General features: G+C 40.8%; 1 protein-coding gene across 1 annotated transcript in view; it reads right to left on the reverse strand.

Moving 5' to 3' along the window:
- Positions 1-784: 784 nt before the first annotated feature.
- The window catches only part of sptlc2b (serine palmitoyltransferase, long chain base subunit 2b), a 31,859-nt gene continuing 4,860 nt past the window's right edge, over positions 785-27,783 (reverse strand). Inside the window, exons 2-12 of the mRNA XM_084083111.1 lie at positions 26,064-26,258; positions 25,117-25,271; positions 22,199-22,347; positions 19,551-19,675; positions 16,718-16,811; positions 15,870-15,975; positions 14,763-14,982; positions 11,782-11,908; positions 6,250-6,385; positions 5,640-5,769; positions 785-3,986 (exon numbers count right to left, since the gene is read on the reverse strand). Of these exons, the coding sequence (XP_083939237.1) occupies positions 3,870-3,986; positions 5,640-5,769; positions 6,250-6,385; positions 11,782-11,908; positions 14,763-14,982; positions 15,870-15,975; positions 16,718-16,811; positions 19,551-19,675; positions 22,199-22,347; positions 25,117-25,271; positions 26,064-26,258 (1,554 nt within the window). The 3' untranslated portion in view covers positions 785-3,869. The remainder of the gene's footprint in view (positions 3,987-5,639; positions 5,770-6,249; positions 6,386-11,781; positions 11,909-14,762; positions 14,983-15,869; positions 15,976-16,717; positions 16,812-19,550; positions 19,676-22,198; positions 22,348-25,116; positions 25,272-26,063; positions 26,259-27,783) is intronic.

Consider the following 27,783-nt stretch of genomic DNA (forward strand, 5'->3'; position numbering starts at 1 on the left):
CAGAATCGTAAATACGTCTACGAGGGTTGTAAACTACAGCTAGTCAGTGCCCATTGCACTGGAGGAGAGGGGGGGGGGGTCTTGTTTCCTGAAGGGGGGGGGGTTCAGGAATGTCAGGTTAACATGGAGCAGGATTCAGCCAAGTGTATGGAGGCTGCAATGAGGGAAAGTCAATTAAACTCATACATTTGTCATACAAGTTGTCAGTGGTGGAAGAAGTAGGTCTACTCACATTTTGCACTTAAGTAAAAGTATCAATACTGCAATGTAGAAATACTCTTGTTACAACTTAACAGAGTAAGTCCTGAATTCAACATTTACTTGAGTACAAAAGTATTGGTATCAGAATGTATTTTAAGTACCAAAAGTAGAAAATACTCATTGTGCATAATGTTCCATTTCACAACTTTTCAAAATGTATGCAACTCTTTTGAAAATAGCCGATTTACAAGCTCACAATTGTGAGCTTGTAGATCGCTATTTTCAAATGGCCAAATGTATATAGGGCTTAAGTTGTTAATGTATGTTTTGTTATAATAATGATTTGTAGTGGAAAGTGGAAGTAAAAGTATTGAAAATGGGAAATACTCTAGGTAAGTAAAAATTCTTCAAAAGTGTACTTAAGTACAGTACTTGAGTAAATGTACTTAGTTACTTGACACCATTGCAACTTGTGTTATCGATGATGTGTCCAGTTATTATAACATTTATATTTGTTAGGGCAGAGTTGCTGTGCTACTTATGCGGTGTGTATCATGCAAATAAACACAGACCCATTCCAAAACTTGATAAAAAGAAAGATTTAATCTTTGCAGCAGTTTCCAACAGCATGGTCAACATACATCATGGTTTACAACCCCATTTTAAGTGGTTTATCTTCAACCAAAATACACTGAACTCACCAAGGGCAAAAAAACAACTGATAAGGAAGTTTCCATGGTCACTAAAGTCAGCTCACGGGTATGTTTGTGGTACATTTAACAATGTCACTTCAACAAAGAGCTTCCGACATCTGAGTTGTCTCCATTTTGTAGTGGATACGCACGTTTCAAACTCAGAAACCCTCTTCAGAGCAACTGTCATGTTCCTCTGAGTGATCACATTGTCTTGAAAAAACAAACAAAAACAAAAAAACATTTGACATACAGTAGGGTCTCCCAGATAGCTTGAAAAGAAACTTTGACATGAGGCAAAAAGTTTCAATATCAGCAGAAAACAGAATAACCAATAACCATTTTTGGACTGACCATCGCTAGAAGGCAATGCAATGAACACAATGAATGTACTGTAAAAGTGCCCCTTAAAGTTGTCATACTGTTAAAAGGCAAAACACAATTAAATCAATAAAAGCATCTGGGTGTTGCATTTAGTCATCTTAATATATATTTATAGGTATGGTCCCAGTGCCACACGGCCAGCTTTGCAACTGGCCAGCGCCGATGTGGCCAAATGATCAACAAAATATTTCACATGAACAAAGTGATAGAACATAAACATACGTGCATGAACAGGATGTTTAACCCTTACATGTACATAGTACATACATACCATATGTAGAGGTGACCGCTCTATATTGGTACAGGTACACACAGAAACGTATATTAGCGTAACTATAACACAAACAGTGGAAAGCATGTCAATGTGGAATGCCTTTAGTTAAGATGTTCACAGGAAGGTGGGATTAAAAAAAAAGAAGAAAAAAAGAGTTTTGACATTTTAAGCATGTCCAAACAAAGCTTGCAAAGTTCAGTGACTACGTCATCTGTGCATTTACAATGCCTGTCAGTAGTTCTAGCACTGAAGTTAACCACTTAAACCCTAGCATCCCTCGTCTGGGGCTAACATTTGACAAAAATAACACATCTACAAGCTTGTAGATCCAAAGATATTTAGTGTATCGTGCAAACAGGAGTGGGTCTATTCTAGAGCCCTTGGGAATCTGGACAACTGAGTACAGTAAAGGGTTTAAGTATTAACAGACCAAACAGGTGGTCTGGCATGTTCATCCTATTGACGGTATACTTGATATTACTGCTGAGTGCTGACCATTTTCCAAAGAATGCCATTAAAAAAGAAATATTGTCAAGGATTCCATTCACTTCATTAGGGTATGAAATTCAACTTGTAGAGACTTGACACATGCTGGAGATAGGTAATCCATTGACATTTTTGTTGCAGGTTCTTTTTTTTGGGTCAAAAGTGCAACATTGTTGAGTTTAAAGGAAGTTGAAATCGTGGACTAATTTGAAAACACTCGCTGAAATTAAGGTGGGTTCATCACCTCAAAGTTTGAATATTCTTAATTATTGATAAATCTAAAAATGGCAGTACAGTACAGTAATGTCAAGTGTACCGTGAGTTATCGTCAATGGCCCTTTAACAACTTTAACTCTACATATGTTGACTGGAGTCACCCAGAGGTCTATGGCCCCCTCCTTTTTCCCTCAACACTATACATCTTCGCAAATAGCGAAAATAGCTGATCTACAAGCTGATCTACGGCTAGTTATGACCAGAAAAGGGACGCTAGGGATCAAGTGGTTGAGACGTGTAGTAGTCAGATAAAACAAATTACACTGGGACACATCTGAAGCTGCCTTTCCGATAAAAACATACATCACAAAAAAAACAGACAGCTGAAAGTAAAAAAACAAAAGCTATTTAAATAAATAAAGCTTTCTGTACATCAGATAAGCACGGATGCATTGTCATCATACATACAGATGGGTGGCTGCAGCGTGTCACGATGGTTTAAGGATTGGCATCAACGCTGATTCAACAACAAAGCACTTATGTGAGTGAGATACAGATTAAAAAAAGCAAAATCAATCACATTTAGCTCATTAGCATATAGAAATGTTAAAGACGTCAGGCTCAAGTTTTGTTGAGTGCAGGTGTAAACAGTAAATAAGGCTGAAAAATATCTCTAGAAAATAAGTTGTAAAAACTACTCCTTGCTCTGCGACTGGGTTCTTTCCCGGGTTTAAGTTTCAGTTTTCATCTGAACAGGTACTTTACATTTTAAGACAGTATAAAATATATCTATACACATATAGTATATAATTCCTATATATAATTTATATATTCATCCTTTGGTTATGGAAAGAACCCAATACTCTATACTGTTCAAGTAAGACTGATTAGGGAAAAGAAAAGCGACCAGATAAATACATATGGAGAGCACATGGTTATGTTGCCTCCTATGAAATAATGTATCTTTGAGGTTTGGGAAGCAACCCTGAGGCAGCATTCCACAAACGTTGGGATAAATAATATTTACATACATGTTTACTGTAGTGTGCATCAATAATGACCAATATAAACTTATTTTGCATTTATATTTTCTTCCCCAGCTGCATGAGCAGTTAAAAACCCATCATCAAGACTTCCTGTCTACTGTTCCGCCATACCGTTTGTTTGAATTACAAAGAAACTCCGCATTGTTGTTGCCATTATTATTTCACAAATAATACAATAAGAATTCAAAGTGTGCTGTGCACACGTAAGATGTGACGTTAGGTCTGACACAAATCTGCAGTCACAATAAGTTAGGGGAAAGAATGAACAGCTCCTAACACAAAATGACTGTGATGACTGTTTTGGCCTCTTCTCGGGATACAGTTGGAAAAGGTTTCAGAATGCCATCGCGCGCGCACAAGCGCACGCGCACACACACGGGTAACAAAATGTTAGCGTCTGAGGTTTACAAAGCCGGGTTGGACCCACTGAATGCTTAGGTTCTGGTGAGCCGCCCACTGGGGGGATGGAGAGCCAGGTGGTACAGGATATGGACAGAGTGAATTTGGGGGCGATGAGGATGTTGGGAGACAGGGAACAAAGATGGGGGGGGGGGTATACACAGAGCTGGCCTAATCCTGAAGCTGGCTTTCCTCGGACATCCACCCCGAGGAGGACAGGGGCTGTTCACGACGTCTGGAATACTTGAGCTGCAGCAGGTCTCCCACCTCGCTGACGGCCTCCAATGCCTGCAAAACGAAACAGGATAGACACAATTGAGCCCATTATGGAAATTAAAGGGCGTAGAAGATGCATTTTTTCACATTGACCCACGGAAGAGAGAGAGACAAATGTAAGGGTAGCATGCCCGGAGAGAGCCTGATAAATTAGGCAAGGGCGAACGCAAAGCCAAACAAGTTTTCTTTTAGCAGGTTTCACAATAAAAGCTCTCATCATCCCCAACGCTTAGCCTTTAATCATGTTGGGAGTGATACAAGCAAAGAGGAGAAGGAACTCTGGAGAAAAAGGTGCACAGAGAAGTCATTGCGGAAAAACCACAACTGAGCAGAGATTCCTTTTCCGGAGGAGACCGTATCTGCATTGCATACACTGCTGAACACCTGGAAACAATTTACCTTCCCTCCTGACCTTTTTTCTGATTCCACGGTTTGAGAAGGGGGGAGAGGAAGAGGTAGAGAGAGAGAGAGAGAAAGGGTGGGTTTCCAAAGACGGAAAAAGCGGCTCCTCGTAGCGTTCAACAAAGTGAAGCTGATGCCCTTTAAATGGACTATTAAAAATGGTGTTGACATACTCCTCAGTGAGATGAATGAAGTGTCTTTGGAGAGACAGAGCAGCCCAAATAAAAGCTGTCTGTCTGAGCCATGCTGTAATATTTACAGAGCTATCAGCCTTCCAAGATCTACTACAATAAAAAAGGAGATATTGGATGCCTGTATTGGATTGCACACACACACACACACACACACACACACACACACACACACACACACACACACACACAAGGATAAACTGTAACAGCCAGCAGACAGGCATATCTGACTGGCTAACCCAAACTGCTGAGGGGAAAACGTCATTCTCACCAGTGTAGAGTAGCGAGTCCAAACACATGATGGTCCATGGATCAAAAGCATGCTCTCATGTCATGTCAAGAGTAATCAAATCCATTCTTTAAATGGCTCAAGTGGGTTTCGTAACAATATTCCACACGATCCTGCGATGTCTTCCATTTTAAAAGGCTTCTCAAGTTTTCCTTAAATATCAGCCGTATCTGATCTCCATATGCCTATATATGGACGTATCGGTTGGATCGGCGGTTCTGGACAACCGCCTATCCGACCGATGCGACACCGGACACGGCACTCCCACAGGTCGACGCCGACGAGCTGGCTTCTCGAGATACGTCAACTAGTACAGACACAGGTACACACGAATGGACAGATATTTCGCGCATCTAGGTACTACAGGTGTGGTGTTAACGCTCCCTATTACTGGTTATTATTTATAATGTCGGTAAGGAAATTGGACCTTATGGTTGGTGCTTTTGTTGAAAGCCAATGTGGATAAAAAGGCATTGGCTAAACATCTCTAAGATGTCAAATTTTAAACCTAACGGCTGTTGCCTTCCAGTAGTGGAACTTAAGTGGCTTCAAACTAGATGTGTACAGCTCACACAGAAACAAAACTATGTTTTTCATACCTCTCCTAACAGCGAAACACAGACAGAGAGAGAGACAGAGAAAGAGAAAGACAAAGAGAGAGAGAGAGACCAATGTGGCAACCTAAGACTGCTGTTGCAGATACACATCGCAGGTGATGGTGTGTTCAACAGAAATGGTACATTTTGTTTGGACGCCAATCGCACGATTAAGCGGATGACTCACCGCGTCGAGCATCTGTCTGTTGTGGGCGGCCGACACGCAGAAGCGTGCCCTGGACTCGATGATGGGCGTGGCAGGGAAGCCAACCACCACCGTGCCAATGTTCCTCTTCAACATTTCCCTGCCAAATGCTCTGCAAAACACATTTGGACGAATGGCAAGACTTGGTTAAGAACTTAAAAAAGTGATGTTTTCATTCTCCCTCCATGACACACCCATCCTTATCGCTCTCTCTCTTTATGTATGACTCAGCTTAAGTTATTAAATCCTGTTAAAACTAAATACTAAAAGTGAGTAACAACAGTAATGAGAAAAGTGCTTAGATGCAGCTGTCTCACATATCAGGCATTTACCAGTTTCTCTTTTCCGGGCAACTTGTGACCATGTGCAAAATGGCATGAACCTTAGTCAACCAACAACAGGGTAATTGGTAAAGTAAATAAGAGTGGCAGGAGCAACAGTATTACAAAATAACTTCATTAATGTTAGACTTGACTACTAAATAATATGCTTAGCGTCTGTGGACAAGTAAAAAGCATCAAAATCTGCATCTGCATATATCGAAATAAGATAATGGACACAAATTCTTTGCGTAGGCTTCGGAGACACCTACCCTATTTTTGCAGGCATGTAGAGCATCATGGGTACAACAGGAGAGTCATCGTTGCCGTAGATGATGAAGCCTGCCTCATCGAGTTTTCTGCGGAAGTAGGTGGTGTTCTCTGACAGCTGTCTGAGGCGATCGGCACCTGGACAGGATAAAAAGAGAAGCGCTTAAGAAGAGGAGGAATAACAGCTGCTCCAACAACAGAAGTGCAATGTTAAAAATGCTCAGAAAAGACAGACACTTCATTATTAAAACAAGTGGAACTCTTTAAGTTTTAAAGGTCCTTTATGTAGTGGGGTATTGTGTGCACGCAGACAGTGTTTGCAAGTGTGGAAGATGCAATGCACGGTCGGCTGATGTGTGGAATTTAAGTATTTTAGACACTATTACTAGCCAGTAATAATAATATTCAATTCAAATATTCAATTAAAATTAAAATGGAAATTCATGTTTTAATATTATAGATCATGCGTATAGTTAAGCCAATATATAAAAAATATACATCTACCGATGTATTAACACGGTTGCACCTAATGATTAACCTCATGTAACACGGTTGCACCTAATGATTAACCTCATGTAACACTGTTGCACCTAATGATTAACCTCATGTAAATACTGTATCTGCTGATCTTATGCTATGTGTAAATATATCAAATCTTGATTTGTTTTGTTCTCTTTGACATGCTTCATCCATGTTAGATTTTTCTCCCTGCTCTCCCCCCTTGTTTTTCTTCTTCTCCCTTTCTGAAAAACAACAAAAGGATGGAGCTTGTGCAAAAACTAATTCCACCCAGTTCTTTACACATGTAAACCAGCGATGTGAATTAAATTGATTCTTGATATGTATTTTGAACAACCCTCACCAAGTGGTGTGAGGTCATATCCATGAATGTGTTTGTGTGTGCCATCTCTCCTTATCATGGCTGTGTGTATAGTAATCTTTACTTGGACCAACAGTGTGCTACGTAAGCTTAAATTATATTCGATCACACACGTGTGCCACTTGCCAAAAAGAACAGATCTACAAGCTAACAACGTGGCATGGTAGGACACGTTGTTAGCTTGTTGATCCATTCTTTCTGGCAAGTGACACCGTCATACTACAGAGTATACATTAAGCTTTAGGCATTAATGCCTTGCAAAAAAGTAGCACACAGGGCTGTGCACAACTCGGTTGACAATGATATACTTTGCAAAAAAGACCTACGCTGCTTGCCTTTGGAGACAAACTGCAAGTTAAAAGGTCAAGAGTGGGTGAAACTAAACATGCCTCAATCCGCATGTGCTCAGTCACAAGCTCACAACGGCATATTGAAGCAGATTGCTACACTCAAAAGCCCTCACACTGCCATGCATCTGGAGATACCATCTTATCCAAATAAATAAGCGCTTGGCTCAAAGTGCCAACAACAATCAACATCTGCTGGGCCGTGTTGAAATCCACAACAGAAACATGACGGCTTCAAAGCGCCCTGAGACACAACAAAGTCTGAACTCATCGCTGTCGGGTAGAAACCTTGTATGTCATCTTTTTTTTATCATTGTTTTTTCATAAATCAATGCCTTATTTTAAACTTCACCGTGTTGTGCAAAAGCAGCTAAAATCGCAGATCTACAAGCTATTTTTGAAAAATTGTCTGTGGGTTTTTATAAATATTTAACCAAAGAGACATTTAGTCACAAGACAGAATCTTGTGACTAAATGATAACATAACTACAATGGATCTATTGAAAGTTATTTTTCTTTTTTTTAAGGTTTTGGACAAACAAGGTTTCTGCCTCACAGCGACGTAATGATATTCATCCAGATGTTTTTTCAAGTTCAGGAATCCAAAGCGATTCTCAGCATCACTGAGTGATTGGTAAAGTAAAAAAAAAGGGGGGAAAAAAGAAAAGGAAGAAGGGCAGTAACTTCTGATACACAGGCAGACTTGCTTTTCAGATGCTTTGGCATTCCTTTCATATTGGGCCTGTGCTGAGGAATGCCCTTGCCATGTCGTATCCTCATGTCCTGTCCACATACTTGACTGATGTGAGACTTCAAACGACAAGAAAGCACATTTTGATGTCGGCCCCGTGCCTGGGAACCAACGGAACCGGCCGCTCCTTAGCTAGTCAAAACGTTGCGGCGCAGCAACGTTTGCGGGGATCAAGGATCGTCTGTCGCTTCGGCTTCGCGTCAGCGACTTCAAAGGCTGCTGTATTTCAAACACTGACTGGGCTGCAACCAATCACGCTGTCACTGTTACTCTTCCACTAGGAAAACCTGTCAAGCCAGCATACAGTGCAAGGTCAGCCGTTATGCCCCCTCACCCCCCCCCCCCCCCCATCCCCTCCTCAGAAAGTGGCCTGGAAAGAGCTGATGGATGTGCAGACACTGTAGGGAGAAGAGAAGGAGGACCTGGAGGTTGTTTCTGAAGCACTGACACTGGTTCAGAAGTTTATTCTTCTGCCTGAGTGGTAGAAAACAGGACTGGAGGAGTGGGAGGGAGGGATCTGAGTTATAATATCAGCATTCGAAAGGCTGCTATAACATTGAGGCCTGTTGGGAGTTAAGGGGAGCCACCCTCATGGAACAACAAAATCGCATAGTGTGTGTATGTGTATGTGCGCACGTGCGTGTGCACAACAGAGATAATAGATGAACCCAACAGAGTTCGATCTCTGGCCCTCAGTCACAGTGCCATGCCGCTTTGTACCCAGCTGGAGGGCAAACACACACACACACACACACACACACACACACACACACACACACACACACACACACACACACACACACACACACACACACACACACACACACACACACACACACACACACACACACACACACACACACACACACACACACACACACACACGTGCGCGTATGCACAAACACACCCATCTGAAAGTCATAAAGGGAATGTGGGAGAGTCAACACAGCACCACTTCAAGAGCTTCAGTCATCTTGGGCCTGTCTGAAACCAGCGGTAGGGAAGAATCCACCCACCAGCTACGAGTATGGGAATGGCATGCTGGGAGACTAGTGCTGAACAATACTGTATAATATTAACCCATTAAGACCGGGAACGCATCTGTGTGTCATTTTTAGATTTCTTTGGCTATTAAAAAATAGCAGATATTCAAGTTCGCTATGAGCCTGTAAATCTGCTATTTTTGAAAAAAGAAAAAAAATGTGAAAATGTGTGAAAATCTTTGAATATATATTTTTTAACTTTTTTAACTCAAATCTTTGCTTCTGGGGATTCTACAAATGTCTTCTAAATCCTAACAGTTTTTTGAAAAAACGTATCTTGCTATAATATCAGTGGTTCTCAAACTTTTTTCATGTCAAGGACCACCCAAAATGATATGTATTTGGCCGCGGACCCCCATCTCAAAATATGTTGTTCCAGGGACCCCAAGAAGCAAAGATTTGAGTAAAAAAGTTTGCTTAAAAAATATATATATATTCAAATATTTGCAAAAATCTTTTTTTCAAAAAAATAAATAGCAGATCTACAAGCTCATCTGCTATTTTTGAATAGCCCAAAGTATAAAACAATGGTTTAAGAGGTTACACAGATGCGTTGCCGGTTTTAATGGGTTAAACTGTGCGATATGATAGATGTATTGTAATGAAGAATTATTAAATATAATGAATGTAATAATTAAATATTGAAATGGTTAATTTCAAAATAATGTTGCTTTTCCTTTAACTTGCATCATTTAGAGGTCGGCGTTCATGGAATAAACACACACATTAAAGTGATACGTTGATGAAATGTGCAATTAAGGAGCCTAAGAAGAAGAAGTGTGATCATATTACAAGTAACCTATTAATCCCAGAGCTGCTCAATATGTGATGCAGCACAGTGCATTTTCCCAGGGTCCTTCAGGCTATGATGTATTGTCCACCATGAATTATAACTGAGTTTAAACATGCTCACTGGTATCATATCTGCCGGTTGATCATTGATAGTAGCTCTTATCACTCAACTGCGAATGATTGATTACACAGGTAAACAACCATGTTATCAGTATGAAGCTAGCAAAGTACAAACGTAGCAAGGCTGGCACCAGTTTACAAAAAACAAATTTGTAATACATGATGTTGTAGAACAAAGCCAGTCAATGGTATTGTAGGAGACTGAAATGACATGAATTCAAATCACAGGTCAACGGCGCCATCTTGTGGTACAGATGGAAAACCATATGAGGCTGTGTGTGCCAGGTACCATGTGATCCCAGAACAGACACTCTGCAAGTGACCCAGAAACTACGGGGTAAAATCTAGGACAACAATGCCGACTGGCTGCTATCCAAGGGAACATAATGGGGAGAAATGCCTGTTAAAGAACAGATCCTGCAAGCAGCCAAGCACCAAACACTAACTGCGACCTTAGATTTCACATGGTGAGGCAGAGGGTGCCTAACCTAGACCATGTATCAGTCTTGCACTATGACCTCTCTGTGTTCAGATGAATGCAACGTCAAACATCCTACAGGTACCTAAAAGATTCGACATCGAAAAGAAAAAAGGAAAGATATTTATCATGCTTGTACGAGTTATTTCTAATGTAAACACATATGGTGCAGAGGATATATGATTGTGTAGCTAATCTCCTGTCCTGTACACCGAGACAACCTGTCAAACCTTGGCTAGTCTCGCATGGCCAGGCTGTTGCCTCCGACAATTTTCAAATGTTTCCGGTCATACAGACTGGGACTCGGAAGCTCTGATCATGATTGAAATATAAAGCGGATGTGAAGCCTCCTCCCCACTTCTGTTTCGTCTTTACAGTCGCGCATAATTATCCTAATATAATCAAAATCATCTAAGTGTATATACACACACACACACACACACACACACACACACACACACACACACACACACACACACACACACACACACACACACACACACACACACACACACACACACACACACACACACACACACACACACAGAACGGAAGTGCCAGTTTCCTCTCTCGGATTTTGGGAGGTGTAGTTCCAGACTCTATATAGCATTCGGAGATTGTGGAATAGCTGTCTGGCTACGCAAGACTAAACCTTGTTTAAAACAACAATAACCTATTGCAGGGGTCTTCAACAGGGGGTCCGGGACCCCTAGGGGGTCCTCAGAGTTACTACAGGGGGTCCGCCAAATCTTTGTGTGATAGGATTTTTTATTTTACCTTAACCACTTGAACCCTAGCATCCCTTTTCTGAGGACAACTTTGGCCAAAAATAGCAGATCTTCTAGCTCACAGCGCCTTGCAGCGCGAGGCGTTGTGAGCTTGTAGATCGGCTATTTTTGGCAAAGAGGCATAGGTGTAGAGGGAAAAAAAAGAGGGCACAGGTGTAGAGGGAAAAAAGAGCAGACCACGCAAACAAAACATTTTGAATCTGAAACACAATTTTATACGATATAGAGGGTCCTTGGGTGTCCTTGGCCTGAAAACGTTGAAGACCCCTGATCTATTGGATCCGTGCAGTGATTTTCCACACTCACTCGAGTTTGCCAACATTCATCCTGCTTACCCAGTGTGGTCCCGTCCTCTCCCATGATGATCTTCATGGAGGTGATAATCTGCTGAACCACAGGGGGGGACATGGAGGTGGCGTACAGGGCACTATGGGAGTGGCTCCGCAAGTAGTCAATCAGCTCCTGTAAAGAGATATCACGGTTGTTTTTTAATGAAAAAAAAAATACCTTTGTTTTATTGTTTATTACGGATCCCCATTAGTCCTCACCACAGTGAAGGCTACTCTTCCTGGGGTCCAAAATATTCACACTTCCCAATCAAATTAAAACATAATACAATGGAATTCTAGCATTGCATAGTTAAAACGAAACAACAAAAATGATTGAAGATTTCGGTCTTCACACATTCTGTAAATTATTACATAAGCCTATTACTCTTTGGTTGACAAACCAAGAAATTATACGCATCCATGTACAAACAAAAAACTGTACATCCTATCACACACAGTTCAAATATTAAACAAGCTAACTAAAACATAATTTCTTTACTAATCACTGCTAACTTCAATTTCTTTTTGAAGCTTGATTTATTGTCTATCCGTATTGTATGTGGCGGGAGCCCATTCCAATGTATGTGTAAGGTATGTTTTACCAGGTAATCACTTGAGACCAAAGATCTATTTTTTGAGAAAGACCTGACCAAAATGGCAGATTAAAAGGTAACTTTTAAAGGCATTTCAATCTTATTAAAAGAGGACCATACTGGCGTCAATAAATGTCATTGTATATTCAATGCTTCAGCCATATATTATACATAATAGAGATTTTCCTGTTTATTTTTAGGGATCGCATTTGATGATATTTTCTAAAACGTTATCTGAATAATGCCCTTGCACAAAAGTTGCGCAAAAACTGCACTGCACGGTTAGTCATGGATGTTTGAATTTTGTTTGTAAATCAATATTTTCATAATAACGTAACTATGACAAAAAATAACTACACAATGATATATTTAGTGTGTTGGATTACCTATCACAATCGTGTTTTAAGTCTCTGCAAGTTGATTTTCATGCCACAATGAAATCAACCTTCTAAGGAATCCAAAGGCTTCCTCAGAAAATCTAAAAAACTACATTATGCTTTGGAATATGGTCAGCAGTAATGTCAAGTATACCTTGAGACATACTAGTCAATGGCTAAACATGACCACCAGTGTGGATCTTCTAAGACAGGACAGTAAAGACAGACAATGTCTTTGTTATACTCCGACTACATAACCTTCTGGTTATGTAGTCAGAGCATTTACTGGCTGAGCCAGCAGGGGGCACCAGAGCATTAGTTAAAATAAAAAGAATTAGACTGGGATCAATTGCCTTTGCATTTTGCTGATCTGGTCTGGGTCTAGAGCAGATATGGAGACGGTGCATGCATGTATGTGTGTGTTTGCAAACTACTGGATAGAGTAGGCGGGCTCTAGACCAGATCAGACTAGTTTCTTTGGAAAACAAACAAACTAATGATGCAAGGTTAAAAAATAATAAACTTTAAAAAATGATTTTAAAACTACATGTAGGTCAACAAGCCATCTTTGCAAACAAGAGTATGCCATGGCAAACATTTGCTGGCTAAAATGTTTCATCACACGAAAAAAGAGAATGCATGAGTGAGAAGCTGCATTGCTTGAATGATTTCAGTTAGTTGCCATTAAGCCTTTCAAGTATTAGTAGTGTATGTGATTCTTGTTGCGTTTGTTCCATGTGTCTTTTCAAATCCTTTTCAACTTGATAAATGTAGCAGCTTGGAGAACTGTTGTACTCAAACTGAAACATTAGATCATACATCATATTGTTTCATCAAAACAGGAAGCAAAGCTTCCCCTTTGCGGGAAATTGTGATCTACTGTACGCTGGACATGACACAGAACCCTAGGGGTGCATGACTCTCTCACAAGTGACACAACACACAGGAACCAATTCTTTTTTTAATTTGCTTTCCTCGTCTTGGAGCAGGCCTAACCCACATTTAGTCTGGGAGGGGGGCACACAATAGGAGTGCAACAGTTAATCAAACTATTCGATTTAATCTATTATAAAATGTATTATTTTAATAAAACAATCAATAAAATGAATATGAAAATATATTAAAATGATAAAAATAGCCAGTCCCACTCCCTGCTGAACAGATCAACCAGCAGGACGTGCTAGTAAAGTGACAAGGACACAATCTCCCCTGCTGGTTTCCCACCCACAAACACTGGCAAAGTTTGTTGGAATGCCCGACTACGCCGGAAGCACCGCTGCCAGGAATCGGACGGCACCACACAGAAACCAATTAAGTGGAAAATAACCTGCAGCACAACATCCTCTGGAAATGCTACCTGTTAAAAACTAGGGATGGTTGTAGAGGACAAAGGAAGGACAGGAGGGGTGACAGAAAGGCAGTCCAATAGAAAGTGTGGGGTAGGGAGCGACACATGGAAAGGAAAAGGTAGAGATAGGTTGAGAGTAGAATGGTGACCTACAGTACCTACTTCCCCCTCCCCTGTCCGCTCCTCTTTTTCCAACACGTTCACTAGTGCCAGTGTTGATTTCGTCGACTAAAACTATGACGAAAAATGTTCGTCGACTACCTTTTTTCACTGACGAAAACTAAATAAAAACTAAATAAAGACTAAGCTATGATGACTAAAACTATGACTAAATATATTGACAATTTCGTCAACAAATAAAAACTAAACTAAAATGTTAGGGAGGAACTAGTGGAGAAGAGATCCAGCAGAACTAAAAAGGTGTTGCGCTCTGAAAATAGCCAATCAGCAATTGCGACACCATCAAGGCACCGCCAAAATACATTTTAGTCGACTAAATCAACTGTAGATTTAGTCGACTATAATCTTATGATATTTAGTCGACTAAAACTAGACTAACAGTAAATATGACTAAAACTAAATGGAATATGATTCAAAAGACTATGACTAAAACAGAATCAAGATTTGCTGTCAAAATCAACACTAACTAGTGCCAGTAAAGCCTCTTACCTTCTTTCCTCCGATGTATCCTCCCGCAGCACCGAAGCTCTTAGTAAAGGTTCCCATCATGATGTCCACATCTTTGGGGTCCAGGCCAAAGTAGTCAACTACCCCTCTGCCGCTGGGGCCCAGGGCCCCGATGCTGTGGGCCTCATCCAGGTACAGGTAGGCCTTATAACGCTTCTTCAGGGCGATCACCTCGGGCAGAGCCACAATGGAGCCCTCCATACTGCAAGAATTAAAAGCACCAGTACATAAATATGGCATCAACGCTATATCGATCTAATGTGGGCTGTGCCAGTAGCTGACCAGATAATACATTGACCACATAATAGCAAGGTCGCATATTTGATTTCGGTTGGACACCTGTGTTCCATGCGTTTCTTCTATTGGCCCTCAGTTTCAAGAATCCTTTTTTAATTAAGCAAAACATGCCAAAATAAATGTATTCTAACATTGATTTCTAAAGTAAGTAAATAAAATAGACATTTAAACAAGACACCTTAATGCTACGTTAGTAGTGATCACATCTAAAACACAGGGAAATCTTTTACAGTTCACAGGGAGGAATTGAAAAGAGCTCACTATGGATGTGTGTGTGTGTGTGTGTTCTTTAGCAGCTGAAGCGTTTCTTTTGAAATCCCCATGGACATCTCACTCCATTAACCTTACATTAGCCAAGCGTATTGATCAGTTAAGCCGTTTCGCAGAGCGCTGTATTGATCAAATGGATTGAACACCTTTATATAGTAAGTACATTACAAAGGACAAGGCAAACACACAAGTTGACAGCTGAGAGCAACCTGCAGTGAAATCAGTGAAGGGAGGTCAACTGCATTGTTCATGTAAGCGCCATATGGTCTAAAGGAAGTAAAATGCTCCACAATGGTTGAGTGTTTAGATTATTCATACTGCAAGGGCAGTAGCTGTATTTATATTGTATTTTATAATTTATTTTTCTTCTTCATTTCTATTCTATTTTTATACAAATAAAACAAAAAGTATTTACTCTCCTCTTCACACAGCAACTGTATTCATATCATCGTATGTGGCATAATGTCAATCAATGCCTAACTAAACGGTTACTGTTCAGCATTATGTGTGGTAATTCTTTACCTATATATGCCCTCAACGAGAATGAGGATTTTCTTCCAGGGTCGGTGGGTTCTTGGCTGGCCGTGGGCGATGGCATCTCTCAGAAACTTCTCCAGACTCTGCATGTCTATAAGCCACAGTACATTGGTTAGAGTTGTGGTTTATGAGCATCAGCATAGCATAGCATGATGTAACAGCAAAATGGCTGCCGTCATTTAACAAGATATAGAAAGATTTTTTTTTTGTCAAAATAAAATTATTGTTGAGTATTAGACTTTGTTCTGTGCTGTAATATGAAAATTCATGAGATCACTGGATGATGGTGAATTTTTTATGGTAATGACCCTTGGGAGTCAGCACACAGAGAGATTTTCTCAGCAATCACTCAGATCTGCTAGGCTGCTGACTGTGAGGGCTCCTGTGTGTGTGTGTGTGTGTGTGTGTGTGTGTGTGTGTGTGTGTGTGTGTGTGTGTGTGTGTGTGTGTGTGTGTGTGTGTGTGTGTGTGTGTGTGTGTGTGTGTGTGTGTGTGTGTGTGTGTGTGTGTGTGTGTGTGTTTGTGTTTGTGTTTGTGCATGTCCTGCATGGAAGTCTGTTAAATAGAAGTTAGGCCACACCCACAGCTGTGTGGACATGCATAGTAAACAAAATAGATGCATGAGGTCTGTTTGTTGTAGTGCGGCAACGCTCAGCAGACACGCCCTTGTCAAACATATAGCCTTTTCCTGCTATGTAAGGGCGTTCGTAAATACGGCAGAGTAATTAAGGAGGCCAGCGTCAGTTAATCCAATCCTGTCTGTATGCCACGAGGTACAGTGAACAACCCTATGTGACTGTTATGTAATGTGCCAGTTACTAGAGGTCACTCACTGTTGTGTTTGAAGACTCGAATGGTGGACCCCGAGAGGCGAGCGCCTAGCACCAATGACGCGTGATTCAGTTCGTCACTCAGGATGAGACAGCCCTAAAAACATATAACCAACATAATTATTATCATTTTGTAATGTCTATTGCATGTGCTATACAGGTACAAATAAAGATTAATGCTGCGTTCACCCTAGCAGCTGCAAAAGATACAACACTACAAAGCCACGCAGTGTTATCTGTCGCTGAAGTGTCGATCAACACACTTGTTGACGTCATCAGGTGTGCGTCCAACGAGCGTCAAAAATATGAAGGAAAATAAAGCCCTGGGGTTGAAAAGAACATGCAACTAGCGGACGGAAATGATTAGTTTCCCCCCCATTGTAGGCAGGAATTGTGTGGAGAGGAAAGGTGAGTGGTAATGGTTAAACAATATTTAGTTGTTTTGTAGCTTTGTAGCTGCGGTTGAAGCCAGGTCAACTTAGATTGTAGCTTTGAAGATTTTGTAGCTACAAATGTCGGGCGTCGCTTTGCATCTTAATTTTCAATGGCTTCCATTGAAAATGAATAGTAGACTGTAGCTTTGTATCTGCCATTGTTAAAACAGCATTAGATTCTTAAGTTCTCTCTTTGCCTATTTTAGGCTTTGATTAAAGCAAAATCTGTTGATTATTATGAGTTCCATTTCAAAAGGCCATGGAAAGCAAAGGGGTGTGAGAATTGCAGGAAATACCTAATCGCTGAGTGCTGACAATAACCCAAACACAGCTGAGAGAGAAAGTCACTGTGGAACAATAATCAAGTTCAGAGCTGTCCCTAAAGCACGTTAAGCACTAACAGTAAAGGATTGAATTAGCCTAACTGCATATCTGGAATTCCGGAAATTCATTTTAAGCACTGCTGAACCTGATTTATTCTTTTACACAAGGAAATGAGGTTGCTCAGGGGATTAACATAGAAGAATGAAATATTACACTCTCTCCCCACAACATAATCTTTTCAAAACCATTCATTTTATACTCCCTAAACTCATCTAAACTGCATTTAGTAGCTGTATTTCTAGTTGTGTGTAGAAACAAATAAATCCTAACTGTATGTACAATGTATCTATATACAGTATTCTGCACACCATTTGGTGTCGTTTCAGGTAAATTAGTTTCTATAATAAAGTTAAAATAGGAAAGTAGAGTCCACACACTGGATCATGCTCCCATAGTTAATTTAACGGAATACTACCACTGTGATGTTTCCAGCATCTCAGCTCTTTCTCTGGGGAAGAGCTAGACTAAATTATTCTATTTTAACGTGTCTTGGATGTGTGTGCTTTGGAAACCTTTTCTAGCTTTCCACATGTCACACCGTTTCCTCTGGTCAATGAATAATTGAATGTGTTACACAACAGGCAATTATGTTATGACGGGAAACATATGAATCGGCAAGGAAAGGACAGGCAAAAAAGAAAATGCAATCTCTGTTAAGAAAGGGCAGTGATTGGATTCTTCTGACACTCTCACTGTCCATGTCTGCTTTTAACCACTTAACCACTTGAACACCAGCATCCCTATTCTGGGGGAACAAATTGCCAAAAATAACCGATCTACAAGCTCACAACGTGTCGCGTTGGCGCATGTTGTGAGCTTGTAGATCGGATATCTTCGGCAAAGAGGTTTGGTGTAGAGGGAAAAATGAGCAGACCAAGTACAGAGCCAAATGTCAAGTTTACTAAGAATTGAGGGTTTAAGTGGTAAAGCCATATTTCATACTTAATCGTACGACAGTGGCACGTGGTGAAAATAGCCAATCTACAAGCTCATAGCACATCAGCGTTGTGAGCTTAGATCTGCAGTTTTCACCATTTTAGACGTTTTGTAAACATTTTCGACTGTAATGGCAAGCCCAAAGTAGGGACGCCAGGTTGAAAGTTAAGTTTTGTCTCTTTCTGAATTGGTCCTGCCAGGAAATGTGTTCCTAAAAGTGAAATCACACTTCATTACACAATGCATTAGCTTTTGCTTGAAATCAGTTATTTTTGGCGAGCGACTCCCTGTACTTCCTGTCCAAACACCATCTAAAACGCCTCTGCTGTATACGAAGAGGGGAAGTGAGAAGTGTTGCACTTGATTCATTGGGGTTAAGAGTGAGAACAGCTAACATGAACCACATACCACACACACACAGACTGCAGCGACCCACCCCTGAACTCGGAATGTTTTGAGAACGGGGGCGGAAGCTGATGTGTTGTGGAACAGTCTGAACCCTTTGTGGACTGCGTCCATGTAACTGGAAACCCAACCTGTTTTCACCTTGCATAGAAAATGGGCTGAAATTGACTTATGAGGAAATCTTGAGTCATATAATCTCAGGTAATGATCACAGAGCCTAAGTATAAAACTGGTTATAGTAATGCTAAGTAGGGAAACTGCATGTGCCGAGTGTGGGAAATAAACGAGAACACAGAAAGAGTCAAATGAAGTAGAACCCTGGCAGCTCAACCAGGGAATATGCTACGGTTGTCGGTTCAATTCCGACGTCAGTAGCATATTCTATGGCTTCATCCCCTGTCTATCCTGCCTGTCGTGTCCCATAACAATATATTTTCGCTGAGTCGCTGTTGAAGTGTCGATCAACACACTTGTTAACATCATCAAGTGTGTGTCCAACGAGCGTCAAAAATAATAAGGAAAATAAAGCCTTGGGCTGAAAAGAACATGGAACTAGCGGACCGGAATTATTCGTTTCCCCTCATTATAAGCAAGGCCTTCATCCCCCTGTCTATCGTGCCTGCCCTGCCCCATAACAATATATTTTTTACAAACAGGAGACAAAGGAAATTGCGTACCTTCCCAGTAAGAGCAGGAATGTTCATAGAATTGGTGGCAAAGCCCATGCCAAAGGCCATTGATGACTCAACGCCAAGGAACCTGGCAACCAGCTGCTCCAAGTCCTCGTGGATGTCCAAGTTTCCTGCAGACAACAAAAGCAACCGTGTCAGTAATCATGACTCACCACACTGTTGTGATATGTACTAGTACAGTTGTAAAGGTATGCAAGGGTAGTTTGTCATACCTACGTAGAACGCCATTTTTAGAAATTCTTGTGGTTTTACTCACAAACCTCTGCATAGTAGTATTAAACAGAGGTCAGTACAGTCTCCTTCGGGTTAGTCTGCTATTTACATTCAGCCTCTGTACCTAGTTATAATCTCCTGTTCTCTTTCACAAAATAAATAGACAAAACCAAAAGAACTGAACAATAGCGGCTCAAAAAAGCAGTCTGCAGGCAGTGCCCAAGGCATAAAAACGAACAAGGCTTGAGAGCTCCAAAGCTAATGTATGGTGTGGTCTACACCAGGGGTTTTCAACTGATTGTGAACCAGGCACCACCACCCTGACTAAGAATCAACCATGGGACCACTGTTGTGTTGGGTGGCGATATGGGCGAAGATAACTGTTTTTGATCAAACTTACAATGCATCCAATGTCTATAACGCTTTATATAAGAACTAAAATATGCATAGCCCTTTATAAGACTGTTTCTCAACCAATTGTCCATGGACACATGTTCTTAAATAATGACGCGTGAATGAATATCATGCTAGTGAGCAGAGCGTTTTTGACTTTTTTACTTTATCCAGCCTTCTATATTAAACTCATGTTAATTTATATACTGTGAGATTCTAACTCCCTTTACGGTGGAAGTTCTTGACCTCCTGCTTTCCAGTAACTGCTGTCAACTACATTGATGCGTCATCGTTAGGTCACCGGGTCATTGAGTGAACTGTTTCTCAACTAGTGGTCCATGGACCGTGACATGATTACAGGTGGTCCATGACTGTCTCTTCTTGGCTATAGTAGTCTCGTGTCATTTTCTGTCTCGAACCTTGCGCTGTACAATTTCTTCAGGTATGCCAGCATGAAAATACTACTGTCACAGAGATGCGTAGTTACAAAAGGTAAAATATATTTAGCTCTTACTATAAGCTCTGGGAATTCCAGAACTTCACAAGGGACTGTATTAAATGTGCCTCTTAGTCTGTGGACATGGCAATGAGCTGATCCTCTTTTGTAGTTGTTAAGCTTGAAGTGCTTTTTGAAATTGAAGCATAAGCCTCCTCAAAAGGACCACTGATAATAATGATAATGTCTTTAATTCCTCTGTCCTCAAATCAGAGGTGGAAAAAGTACTCAATTTTTTTACTTAAGTCAAAGTATTAATACTGCAATATAGAAATACTCTGTTACAAGCAGAAGTCAGGAATTCTAAATGTACTTCACTAAAAGTACAAAGGTATTGGTATCAAAATGTACTTTTAAAAGTACCAAAAGTAGAAAGTACTCACTATGCAGATTGTCCCATTTCACGTTTTCAAATGTATAAAAATCTTTTGAAAATAGCAGATCTACAAGCTCACAATGCGTAAGTACAGTACTTGAGTACATGTACTTAGTTACTTTACACCACTGCCTCAAATACTAAAATGCTAAGTTTCTCAAACATGAAAATGAAAATAATGGAAAATAAATTAATAAAATCTTCACTTTCCGACATTACTGAATGCATGATCAGGGACCACATGCAATACTTCCATGGACTACCAGTTGAAAACCCCTGGTCTGCACGTGTCATTATATTTCCTCCTCAACAATCTTGCTGTGCCTCAAAAAAACACTCCAGTTCCCCACTTTTATCGTTTTACTGGAAGTGTGACAAACAGCAGATGGCTGTTAAATCAATAGCTGTGGTACACATAGGATGCTTGACTTGTCATGAAATGGAAGCCATTTCACCCCAAAATTCACTTGCCCCAGTGTGAGACATTAAAAAAGCATTAAGGTTTTAGCACTTCTCTAACCACAGGAATATTATAAAGTTCTTCTAGAGTTCTGGAAACACCCGCTAGACTTATTAACTTCTACTAGACTTTTCCAGAGTTTGGAAAGAAGCAATTGGGAATGCCCTGCAACTGACTTTTCAGAGTACTGACCTTAGTGCCATTTCAAGGATAGGGTCGGCGTAAACCACTTTATGAAGCAACAGTGAATGCTTTTTCAATCTCCGTCCCCGAACATGTGCATTGCCTTGTTCACATTCTGAAAGCATTCACCGTCAATTCATAATGTTGTTCTGGGAGGATTACAATGCCCAAGTTAATTGCAATGCTGAATTATGGTGAACAAAGCAACAGTACAGCTTTTGTTTTAACACTTTGGACAACAATGGAGGTCTATGACTTCTAGATATAAGCTATTATTTTGGGCCGATGGACAATACCTCTAAGTAGGAGAAGCATGCTGAAGCAGGCTGAAGAATACAGCCTTGGAATTTTCATAGGCTATAAGAACACAATATAATCCTTTAAATTGCCCTAGCACTGCTAACAATTACCTAGTAAAGCATTAAGTCACTTAAGTGCACATGTCAAGTGCATGGGGCCCTTGTCAGATGATGTTAACGCATACAGTATAAATAAGCTGTGTTTGTCCTTACCCAACTCATAGCGGGTGCTGCCAACTCCAACGCCATACTTTTGAGTAACTTCTACAGCGGCATCAGCACAGGGCCCAGTGTTCTCAGCAAAGCCAAGGTAGTTATAAGATCCCATATTGATCACACCTTTCACTACCTTACCCGTGTGCCTGAAACACAGAGAGAGAAAGAGAGAGAAAGAGAGAGAAGGGCAGAGATTTAGCATCTCTGACAAAACTCAAGAACACTAGAAAGTAGAAACGTCTGCCAAGGTGGCAGGCTGCCTATAAGATGTTGCAGTGCTTCTGTTACTCAGTGCCCTCTTGGCTAATACAACTTCATCATGTATCCTACACATAGGGCACGACACTCATTGCGCTCTGGAGGTCTACAACAAAACTGCATCAGTTCTTCCTGGGCCCATGATTTACCTTTTTGTCCCCCACCTTTAAATTAGAGGGGGGACTACATAACTGTGTGTGTCTGTGAGTGCGTGAGTGAGTGCGTGCGTGCGTGCGCGCGTGTGTACGTGCATGTGTGTGTGTGTCCGTCACACTATAATGCTGACTTAGTGCCAGTAGTCAAGTCAAGGAGGATCTAATCAACAAGACACACGTGAATGTAATTGCTGAAACAAGGAAATAGATGATATCGCCAACATAGTTCAGATGTGAAGAAAGCCCCAGAGGGGGAGTCGTTGAGGAAGAAAACAACAATCTTGTTTAAACAAGGAAACAGATCATATCACCAACAAAGTTAAGATATGTGGAAAACACAGAGGGGAAGGTGTGAGACGAAGAAAACAACAGAGATTGTTTATCGTTGTTTTTGTAAGAGTTATAATGGAGGAATGGAAAAATAATAATTATGTGGATCTCGGGAAAGTCCAGCCTGTGATGTGATCTCAGTCACCTACAGTGTTGATTTCGTCGAATAAAACTATGACCAAAAAAGTTTGTCGACTACCTTTTTTCACTGACGAAAACTAAATAAAAACTAAATTGAAATTAAGCTATGATGACTAAAACTGAGACTAAATATATTGACAATTTCGTCAACAAATAAAAACTAGACTAAAATGTTATGGAGGGACGAGTGGAGAAGAGATCCAGTAGAACTAAAAGACAAGTCATTTTATGTTTTGTTGCGCTCGGGTGTTGCGCTCTGAAAATAGCCGATCGATTGTCTATGACTATGATGTACAGTATCTATGATGTATGACTCATAATTTGAGCAAGGTTTCAGCCCCATCAGAGCCCCATATAATAACCTGCCATGTCTGGCAGCAGGTTTCCTCATTTAATGCCGACTTTGTTTGGTAGCATGCTGTACGATAACATACAGTAATTCTACGGCCCCCAAAGAAAATTCTGGGGGCAAAGACTGGCACAGAAAAACATTCTGCAAGTTATGCATGGCCATTCCAGTCAATCTATTGCCAGCAGGCAGCAGGCAGCGTATAAATAAGCATTCATGAGCCCAACATTCCTAGTATGGCAATCAGTCCGGTCAGTCAATGTGCACAGACTATAAATGCCAGTGGGCAGCATGACATTCATAGGTTTTACATATTCATAAAGATCTCATCAGTGGGAAAACAAAAAAAGGTCTATTGTATAGAGTCTGTCATGCACAGTACCAAAGAGACATCACATTTAACAACCTGGTCAGTCATACTGTATAACACATATACATGAATATAGGATGAACTAATTATATGAAGTCTATTACTATTCCAGTAATTTGTCTCTTGTAACTGTAGACCTGTTGGCCTAACATAACCCAGTCAGTTCTCTGGCTTTCGACATGCTGCTGTGAATGGGATGCTCTGTTGATGAGCACGGTTTAGCAAGTTTCTGTGAAAGGTGACTTGCCTAGTTTAACCACTTTCAACCGTCAGTATGACGGTGCTTGTCTGGTAAATCAGACAGTCAGTGTGCCAATATGTTCCACTTAATCCTGCTTATTATCTACAGGTATGTTGCTCACCTCCCCACCATGACCAAACCTCTCTTCAAGCTTCTGTGCATACACACACCTTTTAATCTTTTATCTTATGCAACTAAATGAATACTGCACCAATTAGTCATCAATCATACCAAATGCACATCGAGTGTTTTAACCCATTAAGACCGGGAACGCATCTGTGTGTCATTTTTAGATTTCTTTGGCTATTCAAAAATAGCAGATCTACAAGCTCATAGCGCGGCACAGAGTGCCGCGCTATGAGCTTGTAGATCTGCTATTTTTGAAAAATCGTGAACATTTGTGGCAAAATCTTGGATTATATATTAAAGCGAACATTTATAAAATATTTAGTTCCAGGAACCCCCAGAAGCAAAGATTTGAGTTACAAATGTCCACCGAGCGCCGCTCTATGAGCTTGTATATCTGCTATTTTTGAATAGCCAAATAAATTTAAAAATGACACACAGATGCGTTCCCGGTCTTAAGAGACTACATACTGTCTAAGGGTAATTATTCTCCATCTTGTATATTAGGTTGCGCTCAACTCAACTCCATTTTATTGTCACATTACACATTTATAGGTGTAAAAGAGTACATGTGAAAAGGTTGTTATCAATATAGATTTGTGTGTTATTTTGCGGTTGATGAATAAAGCTTACAGGCTTTCCATTCCAACACAGCACTGACCATGTGACATATACAGGCACTTTCAACTGAACCGTATGTTTCCTCAGTCTTATCAGCAGAAATAAGGCAATGACCGCAAGCACAAAAATCCTGTACTAGAGATAGCACACAGGAAGGTACAGTATATTGTAAACTCTCCTTATAGAATCAACCACACCTTATCATGCAAACACACTCACGTGCGTGCACACAAACGCACGCACGGGCGCACATACACACACCCACACACACACACACACACACACACACACACACACACACACACACACAGTTGGGTGACTCACTGGAAGGTCCAGTTGTAGTCATGGGAGACTCTCTCAACCAGGTCCATCTTCGCCCCAGGGACACTACAGATGGGTCGGTTCCAGTTGTCCCTGATCCTCATGTACAAGTTCCTTGTGTAGAAGTTCTCAAAGTCTTGATACAATGGGACAAAGTCCTACCGAAGAAAAGAAGAGAAAGAATAAACTACTGAAAGTGCGTGAGAAACTACAGAGCATACTCTAGAGAATTTAGCTTCTTTTTTTTTGTAGCGAGATGGTTGAATGGACCTATTAGAGAGAAATGTCAACATGTCAATCAAAAGTTAAGGGGGGAAAAACGTGAGACTGGCGGTTGCAAAATATTTGGCATTCCTGACAGATTCTTCCTGGTTTCAAGTTCAAGGTTATGTACCTTTTTGAGGAAATGCAAACAGTCAGGACTCTCACATATGTTGCAACATCTGATGTCATGTTCCTCCTGACAAGGCCATAGTGTAGCTGCATCATAGCATGGTGAAATACGGTCAATGCAAAACGTTACGTCTGTGTGGACTTCGCCTTGACTGAGATCACTTGACTAAAATGCATGCAATAGTGCATTGTGCCAGTCAGTTTCACATGCACCAATGCTACAACAGGGACCGGGCTCAATGTCAATGTTGACCGAGGTCAAATGGGTGTGAAGCAAGTGTGAAAGACAAGCAAACATTCAGTAGCTGGTACAGGAGACTGGTACAAGAGTTTCATTTTATCACATCGTGGTCAACCGTAGATAAACAGCATATTCTATTCTGAATTGACTGTTTTTATAAGAAAAAGAAACCTCATTGTGGAAAACTATTTATATTCTTTACATTGTATCTATAACGACAGATTAACGGCTGGAACTGAAATGCCATTGAAATGAACAGTATTGACACAGTGTTTAAATACAGGAATGAAGAATTTTGTTTGTTTTAGCATTCTACCTTCTGCTCCTCTCTCTCCTGGGCCACATGACACTTCTCGATGTTCCAGAGGCGCATGAAGTCCCGGAGGTAGCCGAAGATGGTCAGGATGCAGTAACCCATGTAGGTGAGCACAGCCACCAGCAGAGGAGTCTCCTCAAACGACTCCGCGAAGGGCTTCTTGTACAGGCCGGGGTTATGAACCCCATTCTGTTTCTGGGACAAATGGAAAAGGAAGACAACTGTGTGTTATTACAAGACAAGTCTCTTGAAATGAACTAAAAAACAAATGCACTCTAGTGTTGGGCGGTGTGACGGTAAAACCGTTTCCCCGGTTATTTAAATAGCAACGGTGTCAGTTTCAAAACTCTCATATTTCATGTATTAAACAGGTCATTATTAGTCTATCAGTTACTTTTTTGATTAATCGAATAATCTTGAAGCATTTATAATTGTTCAACAAATCAATGTGACAAATTCTTTTTTTTTATAATCAACTACTAAATCAATTAGTCTGATTAAATACCTAAGTAAGCCCCAGTTCATACTTCATTGTACAATGGTGTTGTGCATAAAAAGAAAGAAAATAGCAGATCTACAAGCATTTCTAATCATACCAGGGCTAACCAAGTTCAATGTCCCTGACACGGCACAGTCTCACTGCTTCATTCCACCTCAGTGCCTGAGGCCAAGTAGAGGCCATTGCAATTAGTTAACCCACAGAGAGGCCACTCATAACCGAGGCAGGCTTTCACAGTTCACTGACTGAAAGGTAAGAACAATGCTCTGCACTTAGACCAAGTAGCAGAATCAGAAGCCTCAGGGCGCTTCTGTCTGCAGGCAGTTAGTTCTCTAGGTAACGGCTTAACTCTACAGTTATTTCTACTGAGGGTGGAGGGACTGGAGGCTCATTGCCAGCATTGGACTGTAAAATACAGTAGTAGTCACTGAGAGTGATTCAAAGCATTTCTCTTGCCAATAAAGTGGCCAGGAAGTAGCTATTGTTCATTACGGTCTCATTATGTGCTACTTGAACAATCCACTGAAGAAAGCAATCTGCTGGACATCACTATGTATGAGCTTTAACTGTAGCCTGGTTGTGAGGTCTATAAGCACAGATCTAATCAAATGATGTCCGTCACTCATTACCCTGCAGCTAAGCAACCACAGCACATGTGACCAATCACAAGAAACACTCCTGATCTCAGAGGCATGAGTGTGAGTGTGAGTGTGAGTGTGAGTGTGTGTGTGTGTGTGTGTGTGTGTGTGTGTGTGTGTGTGTGTGTGTGTGTGTGTGTGTGTGTGTGTGTGTGTGTTTCCAAAGAATCCTGAAAGCACTCCATGTATTGGTCTCACTATAGCCCACCAGGCACCTTAAGTTTGTTTCCTGACTCAAACCTAAACCTGCAAGGTCTATAAGCAGCACAAAGCCACTTTCATGTCCAGGCTCCCGTTCTGAGAAACCGTTATATTCTGTGGTAAAGAGAGTGTCCAGAGTCCCGTTCTGAGAAACCGTTATACCCTGTGGCAAAGCGCAGCCAATTTGTATTTGTGTGCGTGCGTGTGTGGGCGTGCGTCTCCCTGTCTGCAGTCATAAACGAAGCCAAATCACAAATAAACGCACCTGCTAGAAGAACCGTACCTGACATGAGAAGTTGATTCTAATAGATTACATTTTTAATGCATTAATTCCATAAATTGATCATCCTGACTGAGTTAATGCACACATTTTGACAGCCCT

The sequence above is a fragment of the Gymnoscopelus microlampas genome (genome assembly GCF_963454915.1).
Source record: "Gymnoscopelus microlampas genome assembly, chromosome: 16".
NCBI classification, from domain to species: Eukaryota; Metazoa; Chordata; class Actinopteri; order Myctophiformes; family Myctophidae; genus Gymnoscopelus; species Gymnoscopelus microlampas.